This window comes from Phyllostomus discolor, chromosome 7 (genome assembly GCF_004126475.2).
Source record: "Phyllostomus discolor isolate MPI-MPIP mPhyDis1 chromosome 7, mPhyDis1.pri.v3, whole genome shotgun sequence".
Lineage (NCBI taxonomy): Eukaryota > Metazoa > Chordata > Mammalia > Chiroptera > Phyllostomidae > Phyllostomus > Phyllostomus discolor.
The window spans coordinates 7,161,516-7,178,878 of record NC_040909.2 but is presented as its reverse complement, the minus strand read 5'-3'; the positions used below and the strand labels follow the sequence as shown (position 1 = coordinate 7,178,878).

General features: G+C 54.0%; 1 protein-coding gene across 1 annotated transcript in view; it reads left to right on the top strand.

Moving 5' to 3' along the window:
- Positions 1 to 17,363, top strand: part of LARS2 (leucyl-tRNA synthetase 2, mitochondrial) — a 107,828-nt gene that overhangs the window by 16,389 nt on the left and 74,076 nt on the right. The window contains 2 exon segments of the mRNA XM_028518471.2: positions 4,855 to 4,946; positions 7,221 to 7,281. Of these exon segments, the coding sequence (XP_028374272.1) occupies positions 4,855 to 4,946; positions 7,221 to 7,281 (153 nt within the window).

Sequence of the window (17,363 nt, the reverse complement as noted above, 5' to 3'; positions counted from 1 at the left end):
AGGAAAGGAGCGGGGATTTGGGAGCTAGAAAGCAGAGGTGCGAGTTGCTGCGGCGAATGCTTGCGAGGGGCTGGGCCACGGAGAAGTCACGGATCAGTCAGCAGGGGTCACACCGAGAAGGGGGTCTTCGGTCTGGGTGCTGTGGGAGACCGAGACGCGGAGGAGACCCGCCGAGGGAGCACCCGACGCTGCGTCTTTCTCGGCGGTGAGCCGCCGCCGCAGTCGGACCAGCAGGTAGAACGTGCGGCCAGGGGCCGGGGACATGCAGCGGCCGGGGGCAGCCCTGCTGCAGGGCCTCGCTTGCCCGACCCGGGCAGCAGCCAGCCGTCTTGTTAGGGCCCGGGCTGCGTTCTGCCCCGGTTGCTGCGACCGGAAAGCCCAGGCGGTGGGACCCGAGGGGTTCTTTCCGGTGTCACACACACACGGCTCATGGAAACACTGGTCCCCGGGACGCAGCCCACGGTGGCAGGAACTGTCCTGACTTCAAGGAGCAAAGGGCCTTCTTGCACCCAAAGAAAAACAAAAAAACATTTGTTTTTCTTTGTTAATTTTTTTTGGTGGGAATAGGAACTTCATGTTGAGATGCTTTAAGATGTTTCTGACTTTATTTGTTTAATCCTCACCTGAGGGTGTGTTTATTGATTTTAGGGAGAGAGGAAGGGGCAGTGGAAGTGGAGGGGAGCAAAGGAGAGAGAAGGAGGGAGAGAGAAAAATCGATTTGAGCTAGAAGCATTGATTGGTTGCCTCCCCTACGCCCTGTGACTGGAAATCGAACCCCCGGCCTTTCAGCGTGTGGCATGGCACGCCAACCAGCTGCTCCAACCAGCCGGGGCTCTGGCTTTATTTGTACAGACAGCTCGGGCAACCTGTGAGCTAACATCTCTTTGTACGGTAATTTCATCTGACAACAAAAATAGAAACGAACGGGTATATTCCATAAATCCAGGCGGGTTCTTCTGTGGCTGTCTGCTGTGTCGACTGCACTAGAAATGCGCACGGCACCTACAGAATGTCAGTAGGTAGAAACAGTGACCTCTTGCCATTTGGCACTCCGGCAAAGAAACCGAGGGGTGATTGAGGTCCCCTTTTCTCGTGGTCACGCAGCAGTCCACTGGTCCTGCTGGCGAGGCGGCCCCTGGGGGACTGAAGCGCATCTGGGAGCAGCGTTGTCTGTGGAAGTATGGCAGGACTCTCTGGTAATCCAGCACGTGTCCTCTGCATGGGATTTTTTTTTAGATCATAATTGAAAAGAGGAAAAACCGTGACACTTAGTAGGAATGCTTTTCATCTCTGGATTACATGTACTCAGGAGAAAGCTGTATCCTAGAGGGCGTCTGTTTTCGTTGGGATTCTTAGCTGCTCGGGGCTGAAACCCAGCCCGGACCAGCTTACGCAAAAAGGGAGGTTTCATTGTTCTCCGGATCCGGGCAAACTTGCAGAGTCAAAGAAGATGCTGCAGGTGCCAGGCCCGCTGGCTCGGGGGCCAGGTCCTCGCAGTGTGTGGGTCTCGTCTGCCTCTGTCCTCCTGCCTGCTCTGTTCTCTCAGACCTCTGCACCCGGAGGAAGGCCGGGCCACCCGGAGCCCTGTCTCCTGTCCTTGTTTGTTCTGACCGAGGGGGAAAGGGAAGGGGGTGTGCCCTTGTCCTGGTCTCTGTCGCACAAACTCCACCCCAGACAGCAGGCAGGCTTGGAGAGGGATCCTGGCATGAGCCTCCCTCTGTGGCCAGAGGGACGGGTTTTGCAACAGACGGTCCTTACAGTGTATGAGGTTGGGAAAGGGGCAGCTCCCCAGAAGGGGAGGGTTCTGTGGGGAAGGACGGACGCTCCGGCCCCGCCATACCGAACAGAGGGAAGAGCCCTCCGGCCCGGAGGATCCGCCGGGTCGGGTTGTGTCTGGTCAGGTTCCTAAAACTGCGTGCAGTAGGTGCACCCAAGGGATGTTAGCATTTTTTAAAAAGACGTGTATATGGACATGCCTGCATACGTATTTTGTACAGATGTCTATGACTTGTTAAGTGAAAAGAGAAGGTCATAAACTAGTGTCGCACAGGTTTTGTTTCCATAAAAGAAGCCGGCAGGCTCCTGGGGGCGTGCACATGCGTTTGCACATCTGTGTTCGCGTGAGGGTGCAGAGGCCGCTGCTGTCGCTACATCAAGGGCGTGAGAACAGGGCCAGAGGCCAGGAGGAGCAGTGTGGCTTCTTCGCCTTTGTGGATCAAGTGTTGTGTCGTTTCCTCGTTGAAATAAGCCCGCGTTACCTTTGTAATTTGAGAAACATCCAGTAAATACAAAAGGAGAAGCCTGTGCAGACTGACCCCGGGACTGAGGGGACACAGCCGGGGGGGAGTCCTGTCACATCAAGCTGCTGATCCAGAGCTCTCCGGACTTCCCAGGCTCGCCAGGCCAGGAAGCACAGCACAGCGTCCCAGGAGCAGCAGCAAGCCAGAGAGATCACGGCGTTTTCTGTTCGCCAGGCCCATGTATATCGCTTCCAGCAAGCAGATCCGAGCAGGTCTGCCCCACCACCAACCCCTAGGGCGGCCAGATCTGCCCAGTGGTGTCTTTGTCCAGGACAGTCAGAGGCGAGCCCCTTCCTGCCCGGCGTGCAGATGGATGGCTGCCGTCCCCTCGTGGGCTCTGCCTAGTCCAGGCGGCTGTGGCAAGAGCAGCCGGGCTGCTTTCCAGCGAAGCACCTAATGTGCGCCATTAATGTGGGAAAGCAGGGCCCTGGGCCCCTTATATAGACAAGAAGGCCAGGTAGCCGACCAGCCCGCTGAGCCTCGTGGTCTGTTCGATTTGGTTAAGAACAGCCGGTGCCTGGCACCAGCTGCTGCAGAGGCTCGTTGTAGGTAACCTGCTCTCAGGAGTGTCCGCAAAGGAGGGTGTGTGTATGTGGGGTCCAGGTGTGTCCCTACCTGTTGTGGCCAAAGAGACATGGGCTAAAACCTGGATGGGGAACCAGGGACGTGCACCCTTGACAAGGGAACTGTGAGGTGACGAAGGTCAGGGAAGCCGGTGACAGCAGCAGGGACGATAGCCCGCGCTGCCATTGGCTGGGCGCCGGCACCATGCTGGACGCCCCACGGACATTGTGACGCGTGCCCCTCGACAGTTCGAGGCGGCTGCTTTCAGTTGCACTTTCTAGCCTCTCCCGCTCACTAGCCTGCGGACTGGGAGCGGCTGTGGGGTGAGAGGCACAGTCTCCGCTGCTCGGGTGGGACGGTTCTGTCAGACCACTCAGACCCAACGACAAAACCGTGTGCCTCGTGGAGGGGCCACTTTACAGCCAGTGGCTCCAGCCCCCGGGTGGGACAATCCCGTTCTCTCACTGCTGCCCACTAAGAGGGGCCGGGGTGAGCGCAGATCTGGGACCTGGGGCGGGAGGGTGCGTCCAGGTCGGGGCATTTCAGTCGTAAGTCACAGAAAGGCGGAAGAACACTCTAGGTGCACAGTGGGGAAAAAACAGGGAAACGATACCCAATTCTTAACCATTGGATATAAATTTACCAAATGTAACGGGTTGTGTATGGCTGTACGGTAGAGTGACAGATGAGATTTATTTTCTTGTGAATATCTTTCTGCGTGTACAAAGTTACTCATAGCGAACTTTTGTTGCGTCAGTAATGGGGGAAAGCTACTCCTAAAAGAAACAAGACCTGTCCGCACCTTTAGTGGAGAATGCCCCGTCGTCACATGCACGGGTGAGGGGGGGTGCCAGCAAGTAGCTCTGAGGACTCGTCACTGTCCCAAGGAGACAGATGTGTGTGCTCCCCAACCAGCCGGCCCTCCAGCCCACCCGCCCAGCTCACGGCAGTGGACGGGCCGTGAACCGGATAGTGAGTATGAGGGCCGGCTGGAGGGGGCAGTTGCCTGGAAGTGTTAGCGCCGCCGTGGGTCCACCGCCCCTGCAGGCAGCCTCAGAAACGTGGCTGGAAGAGAAGCTGTGTCTGGGCCCTCGTGGCTGAAACCAGCAGCACGGAAGGGGGGGAGGGGCTGAGGTGTCGAGGCAGGTGTTCGTCCTGACGGTGGGTAGAGAGCCCGGCCATCTGGGGTTGGCCCTTGAGGCCACAGCACGCGGTTCGGGCTGGTGTTCCCGTCCACGGCACGTGGGTGAGGGTGACAGAACTTGCTATGGAAGCTGCTGGCTGACCTGTCACTTGTCCGTTGGCAGAAACGAAGCCTTGCTGGCCTGTCCTGGCTTAAGGACATAGTTTCTGGTGTGACCTAGCTCAACGGCTCACGCTTGCTGGGCCACAGTTGTGGAAAGTGTCAGATAAGGGGTGGGGGTGGAGGATACATCACGAAAGCCTCTGAGCCCTATGATCTTAGGACCTTGTTCTTTGATGAACAGAAATGTCTTAAGGAAGTGATTCAGAGTGGGCACTGCACACTTGTAAGGTGGTTAGTGCAACTGAGGAACTGAGGTTTCTATTGAACTTAAGTTTATATGGCCACCCGTGGCTCCGTGGCTGCTGTATCGGGCAGCACAGCCCCTTCATTGGAACGTAAGACTGACACAGGGTGGGCATTTTGAAAGACAGTACATTTTTATAGACACACATTTTTGAGATGGAAAGAAACTTTTCATAATTTAAGAAAAGCAGTTCAGGTTCGTCATGGACAATACAGACAAGAAGAAGAAAACCAAAAGCAGGAAAGAAAACGCATGCTCAGAGACAACTGCTGTTGGTGCGCTGGAGAGGGAGCGAGCCGGCTTCCCACGGTGTATTTTGAACCCCCCAGAAGGCGATAGGGCACGCCGGTAGGAGAGAGCGCCCCTGTACCGCCCAAAGGAGAAGGCTCTCACGGGTGCTCGCAGTGCGCCAGGCCTGATTGTTTCTCTCCGGGCGCCAGGTCATCAACCCCATGGGGTGGGACGCGTTCGGACTGCCTGCCGAAAACGCCGCCATCGAGAGGAAGCTGCACCCGGAAAGCTGGACGCAGAGGTATGTGTCACGGCCACGGCCACACACCTGTGTGCAGAAGCACCTGTGTCTGGTGAGTCTGGCAGGAGAACGGGAAGGCGGAGTGCGGCGAGCGTTGCAGCTCTGCCGAGCGAGGATCGGGGCTGTGTCCACCGGGGCCCGTCTCTCTGCGCTCTCGGCTCTCGTCTGCGCTCTCAGCTCTCGTCTGTCTGCGCTCTCGGCTCTCGTCTGTCTGCGCTCTCGGCTCTTGTCTGTCTGTGCTCTCGGCTCTTGTCTGTCTGCGCTCTCGGCTCTTGTCTGTCTGTGCTCTCAGCTCTTGTCCGAGAGCCACAAAGGGCTTCAGACAGTCGGTCACTCCTGCGTTCGTTCCGATGCTCTGTCGTTCACGAAGCTATGTGCCTTTGAGCCTTGAACATGTGCCTTTGGAAGGCCGAGGAGGAGGAGAGGGTTGCAGGTGATAAGTTTCTACCGTGCTTCTCACCTCCGTGACCATTGTTTGAGCTATATCCAAATTCCACAGTGTCATTTTCTCTGAAAACTCTGTGAGGCTTTTGCTGTCAGCACTTTGGAGCAAGAGGCACGTAGCCATTCAACATAGAAACAGAGGGTCAGTTGGTTCTGGGCGTGGCTTTCTCCCAAGGGGCCCACTCCCAGGCCCTCCCATCCCCCAGGCTTCCTGTCCACCCCCTCCCTCCAGATCCCGGCTGGAGGGCCTCCTGCCAGAACGAAGCAGAATGTTCTGGGCCCGCCCCCCCTCTGCTTCTTTCACAAAGGTCTGGGGCTCCCCGCTACCCTGAGATGCGGAGGTGCAGCTCTGGGGCCCGTCCCCAGGGTCCTCACCTTCTCTGCTTTAACTCGACCGAGTCCACACTGTGAAAACACCCACTGCACCATCCACTCCCCTGGAGGAAACGATGATCAAATAAAATGGGTCAAATAGGGCATACATTTGGTGTAAGTTAGACCAAGGGTTGCCCGGTTTTGTAAATAAAGTTTTATTGGAACGCAGCCACACCCACTCGTTGACACTTTGTCCACGGCTGCCTTCACGAGGCAGTGGCAGGGGGGAGCAGTTGCGAAGGGCCGTGCAGCTCATGAAGCCGGAAACACCCCCATCTAGCCTTTTACGGGGAAGGGCCGCCAGCCCCCGCTGCTGAACAGCGAGGAGGAAGATGGCCCTGAGTCGGCCACCTCAGCGCAGCGCCTGCCTTGCCTTCCTGCTGGCGAATCTGTGCCCCAGCTTGTGTATCTCTAAAGGAGGGTAGTCACAGTCCCTATGAAGCACCGCCTTAGCTCCCGTGACAACGGTATCAGCCTGGGTGGCTCAGAAGCAACACATTTGTTGCTTAGGTCTGGAGGTCGGGAAGTCTAAGGTCAAGGTGTCGAGTTAGACCCTCCTCCAGGGCGCGATGGCTGTCTCCTCTGTATCCTCACACGGTGGAAGGGGCAAGGGAGTTCTCTGGGGTCCCTTTTATAAGGACACAAACCCCCATGCACAAGGGCTCACGACCTGATCACCTCCCAAAGACCCCACCTCCTCACACCAGCCCGCTGGGGGTTAGGTTTCAGTGTATCAATTGTGGAGGTCACAAACATTTAGTCTGTAGAAAGCACTTTTCTGCAAAAATGCTTAGCGCAAGTCCTGGAATAAAATAGGCTACTGTTGGCCAATCGGAGATCGCCTGGAGCTTTTTTCATGGCTTTTCCGACGTTCAGGCTGCTTGAACCGAAAGAGGAGGCAGGGTCAGGGAGTCAGTCCTTTTTCTCTAACAAAAGGAAGAAATGATATTTCCTTATTTTATAGTAAGGCCGATTAATTCGCTTCTCTCCCTCTCCCCTGATGATTTGCATTTCAATTAACAAAGCACTAAACCAGATTGCTTTAGGATTGCCCCGGCTTGTATGTGAAGATTTCCTTTTTCTCTTCAGTGGATCTTATACTTGTAAGTGTTTGGCTCCTGTCTGTGCAGAATGCAGACGTACCTGTGGGTGGGCCACAGGAGTGCCTGTTTCAAAGGAGCTGCCCATCTGACTGGCCAAAGGGAGGGCCCATTCCAGGGCCAAGACCGTTGTGCTTTTTATTAGATCCTGTCTGATTTCAAGGTGTCTTCTAACATGCTGACATTTTAACTGATTCTTAGTGATTTTTTTTGAGGTGGGGGCAGGGCAAAAACAACGCTTAAAGCCCTTTGGAATAATCTAGACTTTTCCCAGTTACCCTTTACCTTTTCGAAGCGTCGTTGGTTCATGGCCTCCGCTCCCCTAACAGCCACACCTCTTCCCTCTGTTCCGCAGCAACATCAAGCACATGAGGAGGCAGCTGGACCGGCTGGGCCTGTGCTTCAGCTGGGACAGGGTGAGTCGGCCCCCCTTCGTGGAGGGTCTCGGTTGCAGCGACGGTCCTGAACGCATGGGGACTGTGACCGTCGCTTCCCAAGCCTCCTCCTAGGGCTGGGGGGAGGGGGGAGGCAGCACGCAGGTCTCCACGAGTGGAAAAGTATCCCCAGTGGGTACTTTGCCTGCAGACAAGTGATGTTTTGTGATTTGAAGCTCTCTATTTAACCCCACAGTTGGCTGTGAGGTGTGTGTGGCAGAAGTTTCCTACAAGCTCTTCCGCTCTTCTCAGCAGTAGTTAAAAAGACCGTTGGCATGTACATGGGGGTGGGTAACTTCCCACCCTCCTGGTCCTTTTAGGTGCCTGGGTGTTGAGTTGACCGGCCATTCATTTACCTGTGGTTCCAGGTTTGGAATCGAGGCTGTAAGAGCCCACCCTGATCCTGTCACCAGGAGCCCCGTGGTGTGGGTCCTTCCACCCGAGTTTCGCCTGGCACTCAGGGGCCGCTCTGGGCCTGCCGTCCTGGGTCCTTCCTGGGCCGGAGACAGCGGGCTCTCTCTCAGGAGCCCTGCCTGTGGGGGCTGTGTGCTGCTCAGCATCCTCCATGTCCACGCTTGTCTCGCGGTTTTGGTCTCTTTCTGGGGAAGGACAGGCCGTGTTTGCCCTCCACATCCCTGACTCGGTTTCTGCAGAATCAGTGTTGCTTTGTGTGGTTTCTAGCAAATACTAGTTTTGCTGCTGTATTTTGAAATTGGTTATTTTTCCTTACCTTGTTCAGTTCCCATTTTCTTTTTCAAGGCTCTTGGCCAGATGCTGATTTTATTTTTTTCCATCTTACTTTGCTGTCTGATCTTCACAGACTCTATATGTTCGGGAATTTTCTTGAGAATACAAGGAGATGCCCTTGAAAACTGTTTTGCTCCCTTTAAGAAATCTTTTCCGTGAGATTGGAGTGCTGTGCTCTCCTTGTTTGTTTCGGGATGTCTTCGTAGGCACCTCGTGGATTTCCCTCCCGGTTTCCTGAGTGGACTGTATCATTTTATCAGTGTACAGTGTGGGGATTCCGCCCGAGGGGGCGGAGTGCAGCTCGGCCGTCTCTGCATCGTTCAGTTCTGTCTGGGGCTGGGGAATCCACTGCCCCTGGTGCATCGCTCTCTCTGGTCTGGTCTGTACCCAGATGTGCATGGTGGCGTCACCGACACGCCCAACTGTGACTGCCTGGAGTGCCGCTGAGCCACCACAGCTGAGGCGTCCGGTGTGTAGGCTCCCCGCCTGCCCCAGAGCCCACCGTCCCCTCTGGACCTTGCCCCCTGGAGCCCACTTTCTTAAGAACCCAACCTGTTCTTCGAAGGGGGAGATGCTGTTTGGCTTTCGGTGGCTTTCTTCTCTCTGGTCCCGTCTGCCAAAGCCCATGATGGTTCTGGCACGTCCTTGGTACCTCGTGTGGTTCCTAGGGCGGGGCAGCGCCCTGGCCCCCCCCCCCCCCCTTCTGTCCCATGGGTGATTTTAGCGGGAGCAATGGAAACCAGTGTGGATGGTGTGTCCTCTGTGCCCTCGCGCCCAGGAGTGCACGGGTGCTTTTCAGGGAAACCCGCATGGTCTGCGGGGGCCTGTGGAGCAGCACGGTGGGGAGGTGGAGGAGTGGATATTTAATTGACTAGGAGAATCTGTGCCCTTCACGAGGTAGCATTCTTTTTTTTTAAAAAGATTTTATTTATTTTTAGAGAGGGAAGGGAGGGAAAAAGAGAGAGAGAGAAACATCAATGTGCGGTTGCTGGGGGTCATGGCCTGCAACCCAGGCACGTGCCCTGACTGGGATCGAACCTGCGACACTTTGGTTCACAGCCCGCGCTCAATCCACTGAGCTACGCTAGCCAGGGCACGAGGTAGCATTCTTAATGTCTCATCAAAGCCTGATCATTCAGCACAGGGCTAGCTGACAATTAGCAGAATATTAAAAAAAAAAAAAAAAAAGACGGCTCAGAAATGTTCCCTCCCTCCTCCAGGCAGAGAAAGCCAGCTCCCCAGCCCGGGCCATGCCTCCTTCTTCCTGCCTTCCCCTGGGGGCTGGTCCTTGGAGAAATGGTCCAGCCCTTGAGCTCTGTTCTTACCCTTCAGAAAGGCTTCATCCTCTGGTTTAAAAACATTTCTGGGATGGATGTGTTTCTGGGGAGCCAGAGTGGTCAAGAGACAGCTCTTAGCCCAGACAGTGCTGCTGCGCCTTGTCAGAGGTCGCTCCCCAGACGGCTTATACCGCTTTGAGAAGATGGAAAGTGAGAAGCTGAAAGCTGGGTTGGAGCAGCGGGAGGTCGACCGAGGGAAGAGCGAGAAGGAAATCAAAGCCCACGCTGTGCGGTGAGACAGGGGTTTCTTTGCTCGGCCTCACCCCGTTATTGTGTGCGGTGACCGGCAGCCTGCCAATGACAAAGTCCAGGCTGTCTTTGACTCTCCTGGGTTCAGCTTCCGGCCTCGGCGATCTGCACTGGTCCTGGGGAAGGGCCCGATGAGTTAGTGCCCCGTGACAAATGACAGAGTGAGCTTCCACCTGGCCAGGTGAGGCGCACGGGGGCAGGTACGTCTCTGACTTGGACCTTTGCCTCTCACCAGTGCTCTGGGGCCCCAGCTGCTTCTGGACCAGGCCGGGCTGTGACTCTTGGTTGCAGCTGACTCTGGGGCTAATTTTTATCCAGAATCATCTGGGTAGTTGTTTGGGGAGCAGTCCCTAGAAGCTCCCTTCAAAAATCAGACAGGTATAGGAGAAAGAGGAAGGCCACACCCGACAGGATTCGGCGTGATGCCCGGAGTCTGCCAGAAGGAGGCTTTCCGAGCGGTCCGTGGAGCTCGCTGCGTGTAGGGTCGACGCAGAGCAGACACGCTCCGGCGTTGGGCGTACACGGTGTCTGCGTCCATTCAGCTTCTCTTGCACTCCCTCACCGGCGTGAGCAGAGAGTTGACCATTTGCCGCGTTTCTTTATGGGGGAGCTCTTAGGAGTTTGTATCTGTTACTTCTTTTCATTGGATTTTAAATCCTGCGCCGGAGTTCCTTCTCGTGTTTTCACGTTTGGTCTTCTGTACGTGTCGGTGCTCAGTAACGGCACCGACGACCTCGCCCGTGTCGGGGCCAGGGAAACACAGTCTAGACGGCCGTGCGCTGAGACCGGCTCCCAGGGAACCCGCACACTCTCCCCCACGGGCACGGGGGCCGGCAGGGTCAGGCGTGTTCTCCCAGGGCGGTGCAAGAGGCAGCACAGGACGCCGCTCTCGGAACTCCCACCGGGACAGGCTCTGGGGGCTTGGGGCCCTTCCAGGTGTGGCCATCGGGGCGGCAGAGCCCGCATGAGGCAGGGGCCGCTGAGGGGTTTGTGGCACCCCCGCCGCCTGCACTGATCTCTCTGCTTCTGATTCTCCTGCTTTCTCTGCATCCTTCTTCCCTTCCATCGTCCTCTTCCCACTCCCCATTCATTCTCTTTCATCCTTTTGCCGACCCACCCGCTTTCCTTTCCCTCTGTTTCTCACTGCCCTCTTTCTCTCCTGCTTTTTCTTTTTAAATAATTTTTTTTATTTTGAAAAGATTTCCAACTCATACTTAAACAAGTGAGCCTAGTAGGGGACACCCCCAAATACTCACCACCTGGCTTGAGCAGTTGCAACACGCTGCCAGTCTGATTTCATCTGCGCGCTGCACTCGGCGTTATTTTGCGGCAAGTCCCAAACAGTATATGCGGTGTGTCCAGAGGGTAGCCAGCCATGTACTGTGAGAAATAGAGATGTTTGTTGAAGAAGGTACGAGGTATAAGGAACTTTGTACACAGGACAGTGACGCCTCAGCCACCTTCAAAGTAGGCAGAGTGGGACCTCACACAGTTCTCCCAATCACCATCAGCTGCCCCGTCATATTTTCCTTAATTTCATCGACAGTCTGAAATCTCTTCCCTTTCAAAGGTGATTTTAGTTTTGGGAAAAGCCAGAAGTCACAGGGCACCAAATCTGGGCTATCAGGGGGCTGAGTCACCTGGGGGATTGGATGTTTCACCAAAAAACTCTGCACGAGACGTGATGCATGAGCAGCCCATTGTTGTGATGAAGCTGCTGATCCGTTGCCCATAGCTTCAGCCTCTGAATCACCTGAATAGTTTCCACCGAGGAACATTCGAACTTAATGCAAAAGTTGCCACAGATTTGTTGCTCTAGTTGCTCAGTCATTTTGAATGCAGTGGCCACACAGTACACGTGCTCACTCAATGGTGTCTACTGCCCCCACTGACTAGTACAGTGAAGGTGTCATTGTTCACACATGCGCATTCCAGTCCTCTCTCCTTGGCTGCCAGGTTACATTGATGTCGTGCAAACCGTTCTCATTATATGAACAGTGGCTGGGCTTTTTCAGGACAGACCTAGTGTAGCTGCCTCTGTGAAGAGCTCAGTGCATATGGCAAGGTCGAAGGCTTTTCTGCCCCTTTCTTTCCTTTTCCTTCCTTCCTTCGTCGTAGTTCCATCCGTACAGCCAGAACAATGAATGGTAATACCGTATAACATCACGGAACGGCACTCATTTTGCACGTTTCCCTGGATGTCTCGTAAGCATTTCTCAGCACCGCGGGCTGGTTTGCCCGCACTCCTGCGGGTCTCCGCTGAGCCTCCTCCTCCCCGCCCCACGTTGTCACCACGCTTTGGGAGCTCTGCTCTGTTCGTCTAGACACACGAGCTCTTCGGACCCTTCCTGCACAAATTTCCTTTCGTGATTTGTGTCATTAAAAAGTGAAAATATTGCTTCAAGGCCCTTACTACCTTGGCATTTTATTTACAGAGGCCTAGATGTTTGACAACAAAAGATTAAACTACAACAGATAACAAGGCCCCGGGACAGCAGAAATACCGTATTTTGTCATTGTATAATGCGCACTTTTTTGCCCAAACTTTTGAGGGAAAAATGAGGATGCTCATTATACATGGGTAGTGCTAATTAAAATTTCTTCTACCTTGTATCTGTTCTTGTGTTTTGTAATTATTTGTTACATAAAAAATTTTTTGAAGATTTTATTTATTTATTTTTAAAGAGGGGGAAGGGAAGGAGAAAGAGAGGAAACATTAATGTCTAGTTGCATCTTGAGTGCCCCCTACTGGAGGCCTGGGGCACAACCCAGGCAGATGCCCTGACTGGGAATCGAACTGGTGACTCCTTGGTTTGCAGGCTGGCACCCAACCCACTGAGCCACACCAGCCAGGGTTGTTACATAAAATTTCCTGTGCCGTAATATATTAAAAAAAAAGTGCTAAAATTCCTTTATAATACAAAAAACAAGTATCTAAATATAAAGAAACAAAAACTTGAATTAAAAAATTAAAATGAAGATTTCTTTTCCTGGAAATTTGGGCTAGAAATGTGGGTGCGCATTATAAGGGGACCACATTATACATGACAAAATGTGGGTATATATTTTTAATGTTTTTTATTTTATTTTTAAAGATTTTATTTATTTTGCCCTGGCTGGCATAGCTCAGTGGATTGAGTGCGGGCTGCGAACCAAAGCATCGCAGGTTCGATTCCCAGTCAGGGCACATGCCTGGGTTGCAGGCCACGACCCCCAGCAACCGCACATTGATGTTTCTCTCTCTTTCTCCCTCCCTTCCCTCTCTAAAAATAAAAAAATAAAATCTTTAAAAAAAGATTTAAAAAGAATTTATTTATTTTTAGAAAAGGGAACGGGGGGTAAAAGAGAGGGAGACAAACATCAGTGTGTGGTTGCCTCTCACGCACCCCCTTCTGGAGACCTGGCCCACAACCCAGGCATGTGCCCTGACTAGGAATCGAACCAGTGACCCTTCGGTTCACAGGCTGGCACTCAATCCACTGAGCCACACTTTTGTCAGCCAGGGCTAATGTTTTTTTGTTTTAAAAGAGTTCAAAGCATAGCTTGAAACAAAAAGCACTGGGGGCAAGCGAGTGCCTGGGAAAACGGTTGGGAAGACTGCCCTGGTGGGAGGCTGGAGCTGTCGTTGCCTTGACAACGCCTAACAGGTTCGGAAGTGTTTGACTCTTGAGTCCCCTTTCAGGTCCTCACCGGGGTGCAGCAGTTTGGCAGATCTCTGGCTCTGGATTACCCGCTCTCCCTCAGACTCAGGAAACGAACCCCTTTCCTGGAGGTTTTCCGTTGGCCAGCAGAGAATAGGTGATGCTTTGTTTTAGCTGAAGCAAACGAACGGCAGCTTGTCTTTGGGTGCTTCCGTTTTCCAGGAAGGCTGGTGCAGCAGCCTGAGGGTTAGAGACCAGGGCGGCAGCCCCTGGAGAGCGGGACCGGAACTCCCCATGGATACACACACAGGTGCAGCCCACCCCAGACGGCACTGGGCCGCTCGGTACTCAGCAGCCTAAACCTCCCAACAGAAGGTTTTCGCACCCCAGTCGGGAAGGCGTTCTTAGTCTCTTTAGCCCTAACTAAAGAAGGGGGCTGCTTGGGGTCCCCCAGTAAATGTGGCTGTTTGAGGAAGTGGTTTGCTTTATCCACCGTCCCCACCTGTGGTCGTGAGCTCCGTCAGCTCATCCCTCCAAGGGCCCACGTGCTGCCTGATGCCTCGGGGCTAGAATGCCCTGATTTCCCGCTGGCGAAGTGCCCTTCGGAGGTGGGGTCCTGGGCACTGCTCACCTCAGAGGCCTGGGTTTTGGGGACGGGTCTTGCCATTCACACGTGGTGGGCATGACTTGTTGCCCCTCCGAGCCTCCGCTTCTCTCTGGGGGGTGCTTCCTGTGGCTGCTGAAGAGCTGAGGTCAGTGTTTAAGGGCCCTAGAAAATGAGAGACACGCCCACTGGCTGTCTCCAGGGTTGAGTCAGGCCTGCAGTCGGTCTCACGCATCAGGGCGCGAGTGCAGCCTTTGACTGGGTGGGCTCCGGGGGTCGTCTGCACACGATGGGCCCAGGGGTGTTGGGAAGCAGCGCCTACGAGGTTCTGACGATGAAGTCGTGACTCCGTGACAGTAACAGCGATCACGTGTGTGTACGTGTCTCTGGTTCTCAAACCTCCGCGAGCGCCAGAATCACCAAGAGGGCTTGTCAGAGCTCAGACTTCTGCACCCGCCCACGCCCCTGCCTACCCCCCACGCCCACCAAGTTTCTGATTGAGTAGGCCTGTGACTTTGGGTTTCTGCTTGGGAGAAAGACAAAGGGTCCTAGGAACGATCGTGCTCCCAGACCTTCCTGGGGAGGAATCAAAATAGAGACCCACCATGAATTCTTCTGATGAAGAATGAAAACAAATAAAAACAGGCAGTGTTTTTGCAAACACGAGAATTATTTTAATAACTTATTTCACTGTGAGATATTAGACACATATAGACTGGAGCCTAAGGCGTGTGTGTGTAGCTTAATACATCACTGCAACCTGTACCCACCACCCAGACGAAGGAAAAAGCACCCCCAGCGCCCACAAAAGCTCCTGTGAGCCGCCCCCCCCCCCCCCGGCCGTCCCTCCATCTCTTCCCACCACAGGCAACCGCCCCCTCTTCCGGCAGTCACGACCGTCACCACCTTGGTTTCCGTGGAGTTCCAGCACACACTTTTTTACAGTCACCTACACGGATTCGCATAGCACGTCTCCTTTTGTATCTAGTTCTTTAACTCCACATTTTTTCTCCGGTGTTTCCTTGTAACATTCTGAAAGCTTGAAAGAATAGCTCACTGAACACGCTCTCGCCTGCCCCCTGGATTCAGCATTGCTGGATTCCGCCGCGCTCGCTGCGTCACCGTCCGGCATGGCGGCCCCTTGCCTGTAAGGACCTCGGTCTTCCCCTCTGAAGACTTGCCATGTTCTTCTTCATAACTGCACTGCCACTTTGACAGCTAAGAAAATTAACAGTCGCTTCATAATATTATCTAATATCCACTCTGTATGTAAATTTCCCAATGATCTTTTGTAGCTATTTTTATCCCAGACAAGTTTCCAATATTAATTTTCTGTTGCTACCATAACAAGTTACCACAAACTCGGCATCTTAAAACAACACCAGCTTAGGACCTCATAGTGTCGGTGGGCCAGAAGTCGGGGTGGGCTTCCCAGGGTCCCCTGCCTGTGGGCGCACAGGGCCTACATCAAGGGGTCGTCAAAGCCGAGTCCCTTACCGGGGGCTTCCATCCTCATCCAGGGTGTCCGCTGAGTTCAGTGGCTGGAGGACCAGGCCCGCCTGTCTTTGCCGGCTCTCAGCCGGGGCAGCCTTGGCTTCGCGGAGGCGTCCCCAGGCCTCCTCTGCCTCCCTGTGGCTCCCTCCAGCCGCCACGGTGAGTCCCAGTCATGCTTCTGAACCCTCCGTGGCGTCTCCGACTCCTTCCTTTACCTGTCCATGTGATTACACGGGGCTCACCTGGATAATTTAGGATGATCTCATTTTAGTTACATCTGAAAAATCCTTTTAGCCACTTAACATATCCACAGGTTCAGAAGTTAGGGTATGACCACTCTGCCTATGACCCCCCCCCCCCCACCATCACCCCCGCTTTTTAATGATCTGGACTGAGTTGGTGCTTCTTCCCCACCCCACACTGCATATTTTGAATCTGTGTCTCCCAGCGTGTTGGTATTTGGAGGATCTTCAGGAGATAACTAGGGTTAGGTGAGGTCAGAGGAGTGGGACCACCCTCATGGTGGCATTAGTGCCCTTGTAAGAAGGGACGCCCGGAGAGCTGGCTGCCCCTCTCTGCGTGCACACAAAGGGGAGAGATCACGTGAGAACCCGGAAGTGGCAGCGGCCTGCAGGCCAGGTAGGGAGTCCTCACCAGACCCCAGCCCTGCTGGCGTCCTGATCCCCGCCACCCCAGCCCGCGTTGCCGGGGGAACGCACTTGTCCGCTGTGCGCGCCCCCGGTCTGTGGGGGTTGTCCCAGCAGCCCGAGCTGACGAGTGCGGTGGCTTTGACTTGTGAAGGGTTTGGTGTGGTGGTTTCACAGAATGTCCAATGCTCTGGGTTTGTCTGATCAGTTCCTCGGGTATTGGTTCCTGTCGCTGTGGCCTCATGACAAATGAATGGTTTGATTTGTTGTCTTAATTTTGTGAATTGACCCACAGCCTGCGGTGGTGTTCGTGAGTCGTGGGACTCAGAGTCGGGGTGGGGATGAGCCAGGGCAAAAGGGTGCCGTGTGGCTAACGGGCACTTTTTTTTTTTAAGATTTTATTTATTTATTTTTAGAGAGGGAAGGGAGGAAGATAGAGAGAAACATCAGTGTGCGGTTGCTGGGGGGTCATGGCCTGCAACCCAGGTATGTACCATGGCTGGGAATCGAACCTGCGATGCTTTGGTTTGCAGCCCAAGCTCAATCCACTGAGCTACGCCAGCCAGGGCTCTCACTGGCACTTTTAATGAGGGGTTCTCTGCATTAGACCGAAAGTTCTGGGATGATGCTTCCCCTGGAGCGCTCCCCTTGGGTTTCACATATCTTCCTTAGAGGGCGAACTCACTTGAGAGATGTCTCATCACCTTGAAGGATGAGCCATTGCAGGATGAGAATTATTCATAGCATCTAATAGCCCTAAATTAACTCTCAAATAACCTTTCAAACTTACTGTCAAAACATCTCTTTTCTTCGAGAATTTATAGGTAGAAGTCAATTTCAGGTGAGCCTGAAATTTAAAAACTTTTCTTCTGAGCAGACTTTGCAAGATCCATGGGAAACTTTTGTCCAAGTTTATCGTTTTATTTTCTGGTCTGCGACCCACGTGAGATCTTTCAGGCTGTGACGGGCTTCTGCGGCTCACTGCCCACGGGGCTGCAGGCGGCAGGACTGGACAGGTCGGCCCTGCGGTCGCCGCTGTGCGTCCGTGCAGTCGACGATCTGGTATTTGCTCGTCCTCTGGGTCCGTGCCCCTGAGAACAACATCCTTCACGTTATTCAGGGAAACCCGGAGAACATCTTTCCGATGGCTCCGTCCTGTCGATCCTGCAGTCTTCCAGTACATCGCAGACAAAATTAACGTTCTTTTCCGTCCAGAAGAATGCAACAATTGTGGAGAGTAGGTTTGGCTCGGATGGTTGAGATGCTGGCGTCGGCCTAAGTAGACTGATCACAAATTGCAGCTCAGACCCATGAGTCTCATCAGCAGGTTCATGGCCGGCTTCCT